The 15,343-nt window shown below is 39.7% G+C and overlaps 1 protein-coding gene across 3 annotated transcripts; it reads left to right on the top strand.

Annotated features, from left to right (window-relative positions):
- Positions 1 to 607: 607 nt before the first annotated feature.
- Positions 608 to 15,096, top strand: Minar2 (membrane integral NOTCH2 associated receptor 2). Of its 3 annotated transcripts, XM_051163553.1 has the most exons (5): positions 609 to 979; positions 3,784 to 3,841; positions 4,808 to 4,887; positions 10,768 to 10,992; positions 14,526 to 15,096. In XM_051163553.1, the coding sequence occupies exons 1-5, from the start codon at positions 803 to 805 to the stop codon at positions 14,703 to 14,705; spliced, it is 720 nt and encodes a 239-aa protein (XP_051019510.1). In that variant the 5' UTR covers positions 609 to 802; the 3' UTR covers positions 14,706 to 15,096. The 3 variants fall into 3 exon arrangements, with proteins under 3 accessions (XP_051019511.1, XP_051019510.1, XP_051019512.1); XM_051163554.1 differs by lacking the exon at positions 4,808 to 4,887 and having other exon boundaries at positions 608 to 979; positions 3,784 to 3,834; XM_051163555.1 differs by lacking the exons at positions 3,784 to 3,841; positions 4,808 to 4,887 and having other exon boundaries at positions 611 to 979.
- The last annotated feature ends 247 nt before the right edge of the window (positions 15,097 to 15,343 follow it).

Raw genomic sequence — 15,343 nt, forward strand, 5'->3', positions numbered from 1 at the left:
TTGCCTTCCGGTTCCAAATCTGCCTTGGGAAGACCAAACATCGCAGGCACTCATCTGCTAGGGGTAGACCCAAAGGGAGCTGGATACTGAGGAGTCAGTCCCGGCAGTGTGCTAGGGTCTTCCTGCAACGACCCACAAAGCACATGCCTGATGTTTTCCCACTTAGAACAAGCTGCCAATCTTAGTCCGGTTAAATTTACCACGAGGTTGAGTCCCGGATTCAAAACCTGAGGAGGAACGAGATTGGGTTTATCACAGGAGGCTGAGTAAGCAAGGCCAGGACTAGAGCCGCTCCTTGAGTGTATCAATACAGAAAGCAAATTCAGGCAGTAGTTCTCTTCAAGTGCCCGTGCTGGGCTGCGAACGATGGACTTTTATACTGAAATTATGGCAGCTTTAATATACAAAACAGCCATTTTGGACTCAATAGGGAGAGATATTAGGTGCAACACTTACCTAATTTTCTCATTCTATTAATTTTAATTAGTATACCCTTTCTGTGCAATTCAATTCAAGTAGTGTGTGTGTGTGTGTGTGTGTGTGTGTGTGTGTGTGTGTGTGTGTGTGTGTGTGAGAGAGAGGGGGGGGGGGAGAAGAAAGAATGAGTTGTAAGGTAGGAGGGAGGGCCGTTTGCTGCTTTGTTGTTTTGTTCCTGCGTGCTGGTGCTGACGTGGCCTTTAGAAAGTGGCTTTTGTATGCAGCCGAGAGACCTGGTTTCAGATGCCAGCCGGAGCATCTTCAGGCTCATTAATAATGGAGGCGTCTGACAGGGGCAGCTTCGCTTGCTTTGTTCCCACTGTAGATGAAAGGGGACATGGATCTTTCTGTTTTGCCCAATAACAACCATCCTGACAAATTCCTGCAGCTTGACGTGAAGTCTTTAATGAGGAGCTCAACCCTTCTGCCGGCTAGCCTCGCGAGATTTCCGGGTGGAAATTATCCTGCTACACAACACTGGCAAAACCTTGTCTACTCACAGGTAGGATCTGAGGGCATATAAATAGAGGGTGGGATCTTGTTTCTTTCTCACTGTATGACATTTTTTTTTCTCATTTGTGTGAAGATGTGGGCATGGAGCGGGGGATAAAGAGAAGCTGTTCATTCCTCCCCCCGCCCCCCTCCCCGCCTCCCTGTAAGCTCTGCGTATGTTGTGCAAATTCTCCTACCCATGGCTCGTTATCCACCAATCCCTGACTTCTCTGCCTGTCTTTGTTTCAGATTTGTGTAGGTGTCATTTGCTCCTTCTCTTCAGAACATTTCAAACCAACTGTTACATTTTCAAATAAGCTTCGGGGGAAGAAATACGTAGCCTATGTCTGTTGTAACCTATGCGTAAAACATCAACGCTTACAACGCAAGGGTGTACCTGTCTCTGAGAAAGGCTGAGACTTGCTTTTGCCCTTTGCTTGGACACAAATTCTTAAAGGATACTGAGGAGTGACGGGAGAGACCGGCCACTCTCCATCTTGGAATAGTGGTGGCTCTCAGCTTTCATGCACCTCTTCCACAGGTGTCTGCATGGGCCAGCCATAGGAATAAGACCTTCCGATCTGAGGCAGGGCTTACTGTTGTTGGTCTTTCTCGAAAGAATGAAACTGATGAATTCCATCTGCTGAGACCAACACAAAGGCCCCTGCTGAGGCACGGCTAATTAAACAGGGATAATCTTGTTTTAAGATGCGGAGGCTAATGGTGTTGAGGGTTGCTCCATGTAGAAAGGGGGAAGGCATTTTATTTCAGAGCTGATGTAACTGACCTACGAGCCCCTGTAAGTCAGCGTTCAAGTTCTCTGGGCAGAAATTTGTTTGCTTTTAAGAACAGTTGCTCCTCCTGAGTCCTGGTGCACAGTGACTGCCTTGTGGTGTGTTTGTAGGCTCCTTGGGACATGCGTCATGAGTTCAGTCAAGAGTTAGATACCCTGAAATGATTATGTAAGTTGCCTCTACCCTATAAAGGGTTCAACTTATTTGCGTTAGAAGTCAGCAGCCTGTTATAACAACTGCTTTTTTTCTTTTTAAATTTTGCATCCAACGTTTGTAATCCTCAAAGCCTGTGGCTCTCTATATCCCCCCATTTTGTGGTTGTTCTGTGTTTTGCTTGGTTAAAGGAAATATAGCTACCCCTTTATCTCATTATTTATGTCACAGAACAAAATCATTAAAAATGATATCAGGTAATCTTGCCCCTCCTCTACCACCCTGTTGATGCAGTAAATTGTAGGGTCACATAGAGAATAGGTAAGGCGGGCTTCTAGGGGGCTGTGAACAGCAATATTCTAGCGTCTTTTGATTAGGGAGTGTGGTTGATCTGTTGTTTCCGTTTGGAGTTTCACAATTAATATTCAAAACCTAAGAAAATGCAAATTCCTAACAGGCAACTTTTTACACAGGCCCTTGTGGCCCTACATAATTATTCAAGAAACAAGGAGGTGTACTTCTGCAGATTATCTTTGATAAACCTAAAATAAATTATCCGGTGAAGACCAACTTACTGCTGAAATTATGGATGGTGGGAAGGCCTGGGAGACAAGTGCAAACTCAGGAACCTAGGTAGGTGTGGCTCAGACTATGAGGAGGGTCTGTGATCTTCACAATCACTAGTAAATAGCTCCAGTGGATCTAAGAACCAAGAACTGACTTATTGCGTAAAAAGTAAATAAATATTGAAATAGTCAGAACAATGCCTAAAAAAATTCCTTCCATATATCAGGAATATTGAGTGGGGCATTAAGCACGTATAGAGAGGGAGTTGTCAAATATTTCTTAATTAAATTCCTTACTGGGTGGTGGATTAGCCAAACAAGAAGATTATGATTATGCAGACACTATTTACATGTATGAAATTCTCAAAAAAAAAAAAAAAAAAAAAAAAAAAAAAAAAGATGTTTTGATTTAAGAATTGAGGTTCAATCCACAGGAAGAAATTTTGGGATCTGTCTCTCACAGATCTTGGCCAGCCCAGGCCTCAGTATGAGCGCTTGCAAAACGAATGCAGCAGTCGCTTTGGTTTCTGAAGAAGTGAGAACAAATGATGCATAAGGAAAAGACAATAGAGTCCAGTTTCCTGTGACAGTTTAAGGAGTAGAAACAAAATGCTGGTTGGAGGGTGGGATGCTGCGTTTCAGCTGACAGAGGACTCGGCGAGCGCACACGAAGCCCTGGCTTTTATCCCCAGCACTGTATAAACAATGTATGGTGCACACCTATAATGCCAGCACTCAGAGACTAGGATCCATAGGATCAGGAAGTTGATCAGGAGGAAAACCAGCCTGGGCTATGTTGATTTTTGTCTCCTTTTAAAAAAAAAAGAAAAAGAAAAGAAAACTGGAAAACAAACAAACAACAGATTATATTGTTAATTCCATGATGCTTGGCTTGGATTTGAAGCAGAATTTCATGTTGCCCAAGCTGGCCTCAAGCTCAGTGGCCAAAGGTGGCCTTAAGCCTGTGATCCTTCATGCCCTGACAGTTGGATTGCAGATGTGTGCCGTCAACTCTTGTTTTGTTTGTTTGTTTTTGTTTGTTCATTTGTTTGTTTGTTTTGAAACTCTAGATATTGACTCCAAGACTTCCTGTGTGCTAGGTAAATATTCTGCAAGTCTCATGCACATGGGTGAACACATACACAAGGAATAGAACATATTTTTTAATTAAGTGATAAAATGTTTAAAGGCATCTGCGTCGTCGTCGTAGGAATTGGCTCCTGTGATGAGCAGATGGTCTTCTGAGTCTATTCAAAGTGAGGGTTTCCTTTTCTTTCTGACTCCTTTCATATTGGTTTCAGAACCCTGGGGCTCCTCAGAGGAAATCTGTGAGCTGCCGTGAAAAGCCAGTGGTGAGAAGTGGGCATCCTCCTTTCTAGACAGCCCATGCCACGGTTCATGTCCCAACCTCCATTCACCATTGCTTTTCCTCTTCTACCACTATTTTCCTCATTACCAACATTCCACAGGTGTCTGTGTGTGGGTTCATTCATGTGCATGCGTGTGTGTGTGTGTGTGTGTGTGTATATGTGTGTGGGCATATGTATATGTGTATATGAGTTTATGTCTATGTATGTGTGGGGCCTATATTGACTTTTGTGTGTGTACGAGTGTGTATTTGTCTATATGTATTTGTGTATGTGTACATGGGTATGTATGTAAGTGTGTGTATGTATGCATGCATTTGTGATTCACCATAGTATTTTGTAACACCACATTTTACTTTTTCTGTGTCATAATTTAAAACAGTTCCATTGCTTGTTATTTAAAATGTCTAAATGTTCACAAAATTTGGGTTGGGGATATGTTTTTGTTGATTTGTAAATTATAACTATTAACCATGTTATTTGTGTACTTTCCTTTAGACTCTGTTTTGAAAATGTTCACAAAATGAAATATTTTAGCTGTTGATGTCAATTGACTGGATTTGTTAATTTTGTTGAACAAATTATCTTTATCCTTAGGAATATTTTGTATGTATATATGTAATTTTAATGACTACTTTACGTTTCATTGTTACAATAATTTTATAACATACATAATATTTTATAGTTATTATGCTTTGTGAATGATGTTACTTTTATTCAAAACCTTTGTAGCTATCAAAGCTTCTTGCCTTATGTCTATTTTGTTTGATATTTGTAGTGTGTCATTATATTGTATTATATTTTCTGTAGTGGTTAGCTATGTTATGTTGTAGAAACAAACATACCCAAATCTAGTAATGCAATAAGGTGTATAACAAATCTGCACCCTTGAGATGTCAGTGCTGCACACATCCTGAGAGGCTTACCTAAAGACAGAATTCACATTCTTTTTCTGGAGGTCCTTCCTACAATATCAGAATCTGCATTATGCCTGCAGACCAAGAAGACAGAGAGGAAGACAAATACACTATTGGGGAGGTTAGTAGTCAAGCTTGAGTTTCAACCCAACTGCTGTGTGTCATTAAAGAGGAAATGGGCTGGTTGTGTGTCTCTAGCCAGGTTCTACCTCATTTTCATCCTTTAAAATAGATAGATGCGATATTTAAGATAAGATCCTTCAAATACATTATATGTAATCTAGTTTATTTGTGTGTGTGTGTATATATGCATTCTAATTGTATCTCCCTAAACCTCCCCTACAGAATTGATAACTGAGCTCATCTATCAGATAGATTTTATCAATCACCACACTTAGCAGTGGCTCCTGCAAGCCATCCTACAAATGCTCCTGTAAAGAACCAGGTTTGGTATACTACTTCCTTTGTGGGCAGTAGAGAAGTCATTACTCCAAAGGCCTTCGGAAATATCTCTGCGAGTATCTGTGCAGACGCCTTCCCTGGAGGCGAGACAGAGTGCTATAATTTCTGCTCCCTAGTCTCCGTCTCGCTCTGTACAGCCTTGTGCTCTTGGGAGGATCTCAGAGCTCACTTCTACTCTCATCCATGGGAATTTGGAGACCTGTGCTTGTTACTGTTTTCTCAATCTTGGGTCTGTTGTCTTTGTAGTTATTCTCAGTTCTTATGCCTAAATGACTGGAGATGCAGATGGTAGTGTTTGTCCGGAATACCCATGTGGTTTGATTTCATTTTAAAAATTTGGTATCTCATCTTGTAGTGTCTTCAGGAGTTTACTTCATATACAATTTACTTAACTATATGTTAATATAGCTCTTTTTATTTAGTCCTAGATAGTTTTTTTTTTTTTTTTTCTGACTTAAAATACCCCTAAAAGTCTTTTAAAGGCATGGGTCTCATACTGATCTTTGGAGCTTGGTTTTTCAGTCTCTGTTTCTCCAATTTCTGTTTAATGATCATCAACCCTGCGGCTTATAAACCATGCCTTCACATAATCTTTGCCTTCACTTACTTCATACAGCTGAGACATTTTCCTCATCTTTGTATTTCATGTCTGATTGTTTATAAGTAATTTTATATCTCAGTGTTTGGGGCCTACAGCTGTCACACTAGGAAGCAGCATGCGTTTAGAGCCTCCTTGCACACTTTCGACCATCCTGTTGAATTCCCTGACTCTAATCATACACCAATGTCCTGACTTGTGATATACAACTATATAATTTCTCACTTTGGCCACAAGTAACTACTGAAGTTAGTAATGATCATCTCCCAGCTTACCAAATGATTTCTACTGTAGAACTTGAATAACTGTTTTCAAGCTTCCAATAGTGGAGATGGAGCTATGGCTCATATGGTAAGATGCCCCCCTGCCATGAAACTTTGATGCTTTGAATTTAGCTCTCCAGCATTCACATGAAACGCTGGGCTCAGGGGCATGTTTCTGTAACTCCAGTGCTAGGGTGCAGTGGTGTTGGGACAGATGGACCCCTGGAGCTCACACTCAGCCAGCCCAGTTGAGTCCCAGGCTCACTAAAAGAACTTGTCTTGAAAAATAAGGGCTAGAGCGGCTAAGGAGGACACTCAATGTTAACCTCTAGTCTCAGTTCATGCACACATGTGTAGTATACACACAAGCACATGCACACTGAGAAACATGTAGCTACACTGCACACCTGCAGAACAAGTAAGAATAAAGCTTCCAGTATTCTCTCCCGGTTCAGGAGACCTGCAGCAGTGGGCCACAACTGTCATTCTCCAGCAAATCCCCAGCACAGGTGAGGGAGGCTGTTCCTAGCTACTGTGACAAGTGGCAAAGTAACAGGAATTATAAACAGTCTTTCTCATTATGGGGAAGCCTGAGGAACAGCAGGTGGGCCGTGAGGATATTCTTCTCTTTCCTAAGTAGTGACCATGGTTTTGAGTTGCTTATTTTATGGCCCTGCCATCTCAGATCCCTGTCATAGTATCAAAAAACAAAACAAACAAACCAAGTGGCAGAAATCATGTGGGAAAGTTTGAGAACAGCTTGGAAATGACCTCAGGTCACTTCTGCTGCACTTTCTTGGCTTTTAAAAGCTTGACCCCAAACTAATTTCAGGGCAAACCAAAGAAGCCAGACACTGTGCTCAACCATAGAAACAACACTGGCTGTATCCAGCCAGTCACAGTGCCCACTGTGTGTCTTGTGGTCTTTTCTACTTCTCGTACTTCCTGAGTTCATAAAATCGAATATAGGTATTAAATATTGAATGGTTAAATTTACATTTTAAAGTCTGATTTGCCAGCCTCTGTCACTGAAACAGGAAGTTCAGCCTGCTTCTGTTTAATATGTTAACATACGACTTTTCCTTTATATGCCTTTGAGATAGTAGCCTGCATTTGTACCCAAGACTGGGCAACTTGCCTTCATCATTTATACTGCTTCAGTAATTTGGAGATGAGCATTCTATCTCCAACTCCAACAATATCGCTATCCTTTCCCTACAATTAGGTTTCAGTTCCTTACTTAAGAAGCTCTGTGTCAAACTTCTCACCATCTAAAATTGTTATATTATTTCCATCTTATCAACTTCCATATTTTTCAGCATTCCTGTGTCATCATCTTCCTGTTTATTGATTTATATATTTAGAGGTTCCTGTTTCAATACCCTTTGAACTTTAAAACGGCCAACCTTTAGATTTTCTTTGCCTGAATATGACTTCTAGCTCTTTTATTAGGTGATAATTTACTTGCACATTAAAGTATTAGGATTAAAATGAATAAAGATAAATGGGGAAAACTTGGCTTAATAGTGAAGGTTTTACTAAGCTTTGATCTTTAAATAGATATTTTAAATGGAATTTGTATTACAGTTCAATTCTTTAAAATCATACAAATGCTATTGAATTTTCTTCTTAGCGTGGAAAGTTGGACTTGCATATATGTTCTTTATCTTCTTAAATCTATTTAGAAAAAAAAATGGTAAAATATAAATGAACCACAACAAAGTTTTGTTTTGTTTTCTTTTTACAAACTGCTATTTAAACCTGTGGAGTCACTCTTACTAGACAATTCCTCTACCACTGAAATGTCTCCAGCTCCATAACTAGTATTTATTTTTATCCGGCCATTAACTACTAATTATTATTTATTTGGTTGTCTTGGGGATCTCCAGTAATCTAAGCATGTGTTCAGGCTTTGAGCCATGTTACAATAATTTCATCAAATTATTTTTGAGTAATTTATTAATGTATTAATTACAGTAAAATAATTGACTTCTTCAAATTAGCAATAAATCTTAATATCAAGTTTTCTTTGCTGTGTCCTACAGATATAAGAATGTGTGCAGATAAAAAACAAGGAGCACACTTCAGGAAATTAAAAAGTTTTTTCAAGGATATGGCCTAGAAATAAGGCTTAGATTCTACTTTAGAATATACCTCCGACTGTTTTGATGCCTTCAGATATTCTTATAAATCTAGATGCATTTTATAGTTTATATATACTTTTCTTGATCCACACATTTTATTTCCCTTGTTTATCAAATCTCTTATTTACATTCAAGGAGCAGGAGAGGAACCTAACAAAGGCAATCTGTGCACATCCCGAGAGTCAGCCTGCTCCAGAGAGGATACAAGCTTGCCCAGCTTGAAGAAATTAAGAATTATAATTAGACTGAACTCAAATATCCTTAATTTATTGTCAAATTGTTTTTATTTAATCTAAAACAATACTTATAAAGCTACTCATCTTTAAGCTTAATACTAAGATTAAGTTTTTTATTTTATTATACAACTTAACATCATAGACTATAAATTGACTTTTAGCAGACAAAAACTAAATTAAAGCCAGAGATGGTCTCTGAAGTGATCTCTAAATATGTGAAAAAAATTATTAAAAAGTCAAGGAATGGGGCTAGAGAGATGGCTCAGCAGTTAAGAGCACTGACTGTTCTTCCAGTTCAATTCCTAGCAACTATATGGTGGCTCAGAACCATCTATAATGTGATCTGAGGCCCTCTTACGGACTGCAGATGTACATGCAGGCAGAGCACTGTATACATAATAATAAATATTTTTTAAAAGTCAAGGAAGGAGAGATCGCTCAGTAGCTAAGCTCACTTGCTACTCTTCCAGTAGACCCAGGTTGAATTCCTAGCATCCACAGTGTCTGTAACTCAAGTTCCAGGGGATCTGACATCTTTTCTGGCCTTGGAGAGCACCAAGCCCACACGTGATACATATACATACATGCAGGCAAACAGTAATCTACACAAAACAAATATTTTTTAGAAGTCATAGAAACCTATTGCCCAGGATAACACAAATGGTTTTATCTATATTATTTTCCCCTTTACTTTTTAGTTATTGCAGAAAGCCATGTCATGTAATGCCAGTCTACAATTTTAGTACATATTTAATGTGACTTCTATGTTCTAAGTGATGCTCAGAAAAAAAAAGAGAGATGCTTAGGCCATCAATACATGACCACTGTTTGTTCTACACATGACTCAAAAGGATGTGGTTTCTACTGGTATTTCTCCAATGTTCTTAGGTTCAGTCTCTCTCTCTCTAGTGTGTGTGTGTCTCTTCTCTCTCTCTGTCTCTCCCTGTCTCTCTCTCTCTCATACACACAGCTGAAAATTTGTGAGAAAAATCACATATATCTTTTCTATGAATATATCACATTTCAATGTCAAATTTTTAAAATTTTGAAAGTCAAGAATTAATCCCTCTAGTAGGCAGCTGGTCAAGAGACACCTAGAGATAAATGACATTGAATTGATTCAGTTGCTCTATGAATCTTCCTGAAGCCAGGGAGATGTGCACCAATGTCATCCCACCTTAGATAGATTACTGATAACAGACCAAACAAATGAGTCCAATCAAGTCTAGCACGGTGAAACAACAAGTTTATTGCAGTAACTTACAGGAACATGGGCGACTCATAGGCAACTGTAGCACCAAAATGTCTAATCTAGCAAGGACGAGGACTCACAAAGCATATGTCTTTACAGTGTCCTACTTGTGTCAGCTTGTAGGAAGCTCCACTGAAGAGTCTCCTATGCCCTAGCAATTGTTTGTTGCTTATATAAGTTCGGGAACATGCCTTATGAGTCTTGTGGCCTTTGGATCTTCCAGACAGTTTCAGTGTCTTGAGTTTCCTGAGCCTGGCAAGGTGCATTATTAGCTTTCCAGGTTTAAAGAACCTTCCCTCTTAGTCTCGCATGGAGTGTTTCAAAACTATGTAGTATCCCCACTCAAAACTCTATGAAAGGAAAGCTAAGAGTATTCTTATAAAAACCCAAGACATGTCTATAAAACGATTTTTAGAAGTTTTTCCACTTACTTTTCGTGTGTGTGTCTGTGTGTGTGTGTGTGTATGCGTGTATGTTCATACACATGCATGTGCTTGCCAGGACATGTGTATGCAGAGGTCAGGAACAAGCTTCTGGGTTCCTCTTTGTACTGCGAGGGTCTAGTGATCAAATCCAGACAGGCAAGTTAGCATGGAGCACCTTCACCTGATGAGCCAATTTGCAGTCATAGAAAAATGTTTTTAATGTTAATTTTCTACATTCAAACAATAACATTAAGTATTGTTTTTAAGAATCTTAAAATATACAAAAAGCCATGAAATGCTATAAAACTCTTATATATATGAGCGAGAAAACTATGTTTCTCCAGAAACTAGATGCGCTGGAGACTACGACTCTTTCTTTGTAATGGGAAAATATTGAAATAGATATTAAGCTGAACAAGATAATATATATAGAGAGAATTTGGTTATAGGAAGAATTCTAGACCAAAGTAGACCCTAGAATTATTTTTATTTCGTTGCTTAATATGTTGAGTTTCAGACTGAATCAACAAATTTTTAGATACAGATTTCTGCCATTTTGGCTCCTATGTCACCAGCAATCCTGCCTTGTAATAGAAGCCTTGTTTTCTAATCCCATAACAGAGAGAAAATAACGTTGCCACTCAACGAACCAAGGGATTTGTCGGGGAGATCCCAGTCCTTCCTGACAATCCTCCACCATCCATGTCTTCAGTTATGAAGAATAACCCATTATATGGTGACATAAGTTTGGAAGAAGCTATGGAAGAAAGGAAAAAGAATCCTTCATGGACCATTGAGGACTACGACAAACATTCTGTGCATACAAATCTCTCGGGACACCTGAAGGTGTGTATACTACGAATGATCTTCAGCTGATGAGACAGGTCAGCTAAGGGACCCTGAAAAGGTTTTATAGATACAACAGGAGTCCCTCACTAAACCCAAAATCTCCAGACCACTGATCCTTTTGGTTCTTAGAAATATTTCTCTTCCCCAGCCAATATGTGGGGTTATTTATTTGTTTTGCATTTTGCACAGCCAATGGCATCTTTGTAATGTGGAGAGAAGAAAAGGGAAGTAGCAATGACAAAAGGTCTCCTGCAAACAGGAAAGGATGTTGGGTTTGTTTGTTTGTTTGTTTGTTTTTTATTTATTTGTAAGGCCACAAATGTTTTCCCTAGTTCGTCATCTTATAACTGTATATATTTGTGAACACTTAAGGACACACATCTTACAGTACATTTTTTTATTTCAAAACTAATTATGAAGTGATCAGACTATGTAAGGAAACCCTTAACAAGGATAATTTTTTTTTTGAAGGTAAGGAAATTATAGTTGGGGTGTTAGGCTTTATTTTTCACTGTATGATCTGTCTGCCATTTTAAACAATGTTCTTTTTTTTCTTTTTTTTTTTTTATTAATTTATTCTTGTTACATCTCAATGGTTATCCCATCCCTTGTATCTTCCCATTCTTCCCTCCCTCCCATTTTCCCCTTATTCCCCTCTCCTATGACTGTTCAGGGGAGGTAATCCCCCTAAGGATAATTTTTTAACATCTCAAGCCCACCAAATTATTTGAGACAGCAAGTTTACATTTTAGTCATTTTTCCTGTACATCAAAACAAAAAGGGAAAGTATGCAATGAGCTCACTCACTCTGCTGATGATTTTTCTTCCCCCACCTTTTCTTTTCTTCCTCCAATGTCATTCACACACAGGAGACCCAAATACCTGAAAACCAAAATGGACTCTCTGATGTCTGAAAGAGCTAGATTCCTGACTAGCCTTGGCTTGTTTCCACCTGCCTTAGGCAAGAAATCTCTGACATTTGCCAAGTACCCTTCATTTAAAAATGTGTGCCTGACCCATGTTCATACCTTAGCCACTGAAGTGAACCACATTCTTTTCTGAAGGGGACAGTATCATAGACTTTCATGTTCTGCACACAAGTTTTACATCGACTGTACTTTCCTTGAAACCCATTATGGTCTAGACTCCCTGACAGCTCTTGATCTCCTACCCTAGAGGTACCCTCTCTTTAGCTGCTTTCTGAGAAATTTCTAAAAGACAATAACAATGCATTTCATTTTCTCGTCTTTGTTTTGGTTTAATCTCCTGTTTTTTACTAAAGACTTCATATCAGTAGGTCTATTATTAGGGGGAAATGCACTGATTTATTTCACACACAATCACTTAGTGCTGGGCACAAGCTAAGGCACGTTCTCTTGCTTTTGCTGTGTGCCCATATGACAAGAGGGCTGTGGAGAAAAATGACACATTCCTGCCTGCACACAATCCCATCTAACTGAGAAAATAGAAAGAGTTCACCTAATTCAAAGGCCGTAGTTTTCATGTGCAGATTGAAAAATCAATTTTTTCTCAAAAGTATTTGTTTGTTTGTTTGTTTTTAAGTTTAGATCTCAGACTAAGAAAATTGAACATAGCTGGCAATTAGGAATTTTTTAAAGTTAAATCTTGAATATCAAACATAAGTCTAATGGATGTGATGTGTGAAACTGCCAGTCCTCCACCTTGTAGATGCTCTGAGTGCACACACACAGTAGTTGTCTTCTCAGGTTCACCTGTGTACTGGTTGCATGATAGCCTCCTCAGTGACAAATTCCCAGAATCCTCTGGGAAGCCATGTGTCTTGTTATCATTAGGACTTCCTCCTATATTTCATGACACCATCACCTCTTTTCTTTTCTCATAATTAGTAGAAAGGGCTTCTCATTTAAATTTCTAACCTTTTTTTTTTTTTCAAACCTTTGTTTTTATTATACTTGCCTGGGTATTTTGCCTGCATGTGTGTCTATGCACACATGTAGGGGGCCACAAGAAGATGTCAGGTCCCCTTGAAAGTGGAGCTAAAGATGACCATAAATGCAAAGGGCCATGTGGGTGCTGGGAATCTAATCCAGGTGCTCTGGGAGAGCAGCCATCTCTCTGAACTGATAAGTCACCTCTTCAGTCTCATAATTTTTGTAGTCTTGGTACCAGCTATGGACTACCAATGCTCCAAGTGCCTTGTGCATTACTAATTTTTCTAAACTTCTAAGAGTTATTAAGTCTGGAAAGATTAAAGAAATGATAAACTTAATTACCAATGCAAGCCAATGTGAGGCTTTAAGAGGGGATTGTCTCCATGAAGGAGGCCGTTGGTGAAAAACAAAGCACTAAAGTTGCAAAATGCTGGGCTTTGATTGGGACACAAGATGAAAGACAGGAGGAATGCAGATGGGGGTTTTTATGTATTCTATGGCACAGGCCTTCAGAATTCTATCGTAGTTTTTAAGCATGTCTAAGTACCTGGTTTAAACCCACTTACACCTTCATACCTGAGAATCACCTTTGCCAAATACACCCCAGCTCCTTACAAGTGGGCACCTAACTCTCCTGGCACTACAACCCTAACTCCAAAGCTAGTTAGAGACCCTAGAGGCTGCCAGCTACAGAAAACTGCTTTTGTGATACCACTAGATGACGTAAGTCCACTGAAAGTGCTGAGGGTGACAGCCTGTTTCAAGTCCTTCAAAACATCCAGGCAAGAAAAAAAAAAACGAGGCCTGAAGATGGTACTTGAAAGTGTTCAATCAACTATCTTTGTAAACTTAATGCATGAGACTACATGCCTTATTGAGACATAGGGCCTATTGTATTAAAACCTAGAGATTAGAGGGGAAATGTATTTTTTTAAGCATATGGAATAGTAGCGGTTATAGGAGACTTATCGGGTATTTGAGAGCAGGTTGACTTAAAGAGACTTCTCTGGCACTCAACAGAAGATGGAGCCAATGAGATAAAGGCACCATATGGATGGGAACTAACAGGAGCAAAGATGCGTGTGTCCCCGAGATTCTGTGTGCAAGATGTACCTCGGCCCTGCCGTGGAAGGACTGTGAACACCCAGCCTTATCCTTCCTTCACGGAAGTCAGTTGGGGATTTCCTGAAACTTGGCAAATTCTTACCCCTGCCACGAGATGAGCCAAAACTTCCAAGGTCCATTTAAAGCTAGGGATTGTAGTTATAATTGTATTTCAACTCACTTAACTGATTTACAAGGTGTTAGAAATGCACGATTGGCTAAAAGGTGACTCTGGTGTTTCTGACTTGGAAGTGTGAGCAATTTAGTACAGAAATTGTGCAGGCTACCTAACAAATTCTGGTATAGATGGACAAATTTCTTGCAGGTACCCAAGGTCAGTCTGTGGCAGTGTATCTGAGGAATTCAGAGATGTCAAGCCTAGTGTTTGAGCCTTGACACCTAACCCTTAACCAAAACAGTGAAAACAGACCCTCAGGACCTCCGACACCATCTTGTTCTCAAGTCTCCATTTGTAACGCTGACCAGTCACTGATCAGTGTCATTTTCTTTTAGGAAAACCCCAATGACCTACGCTTTTGGTTGGGGGATATTTACACTCCAGGCTTTGACACTTTGCTGAAAAAGAAGAAGAAACGCAACAAGAGATCAAAATTATGTCACATGGGTCTGATATTACTCCTCGTGTCCTCCATCTTGGTTACCATAGTGACACTGAGCACGTTATTCACCTAAGGAAATGGAAAATCCTTCTTTAAAGCTCTCAAACGCCTTCTACATATTTACAGGAGAAAAAAAAATCTATCTGTGCATTGTGAACATACCCGTTACTGCCTGTGTGACTAAACGCCATTGTCCTTTAGAGTGTGAGCATCACTTGTGTTGTGCTGGCCTCTCTGCTTTGTTCTGTGAAACCTGTAATGTGATTCCAGTCTGGGTTTTGTCCCTTGTGAAGCAGATGTTTCTGGGGACCACAGTAACACAAAGTCGCTACATGCAACCACAATCAAGCTTGACGATAGATAGCAGACTGCACCAAGGACTGGCGGCTGCTTTTCTCAGTCAGGCCTCATCACTCCTATTTGGTTTTCACCACACCATTCCTTGCTCCTCCTATGGGCACCGCATCGGGGAGCTCCAGCCAGTCTGGCCAACTGCTAGAGCAACAGGAAGGCTTCTGCTGAGCTCAGTCAGTTTAGATCTGCTTTGCCTTCCTTTATCTCTGTTAAGTTAGAGGCGGGAAAAGTGGGAAGGAGACATTCAAACCTATTCTAATTTCCGCAGTAATCTTTTATAAGGACCCAAGTTTGTGTTACTGTTTTAGCAGAAATAATCTTGGTCAGCCATTGTGGTGTAATCGATTACATTATATC

This window comes from Acomys russatus, chromosome 20, assembly GCF_903995435.1.
Source record: "Acomys russatus chromosome 20, mAcoRus1.1, whole genome shotgun sequence".
Taxonomy (NCBI): domain Eukaryota; kingdom Metazoa; phylum Chordata; class Mammalia; order Rodentia; family Muridae; genus Acomys; species Acomys russatus.

Coding starts and splice junctions, on each gene's coding strand:
- Minar2 (XM_051163553.1), top strand. CDS start 803: ATGAAAGGGGACATGGATCTTTCTGTTTTGCCCAATAACAACCATCCT. Junction 980..3,783: donor AAAACCTTGTCTACTCACAG/GTAGGATCTGAG, acceptor TATTGGTTTCAG/AACCCTGGGGCTCCTCAGAG. Junction 10,993..14,525: donor ATCTCTCGGGACACCTGAAG/GTGTGTATACTA, acceptor ATTTTCTTTTAG/GAAAACCCCAATGACCTACG.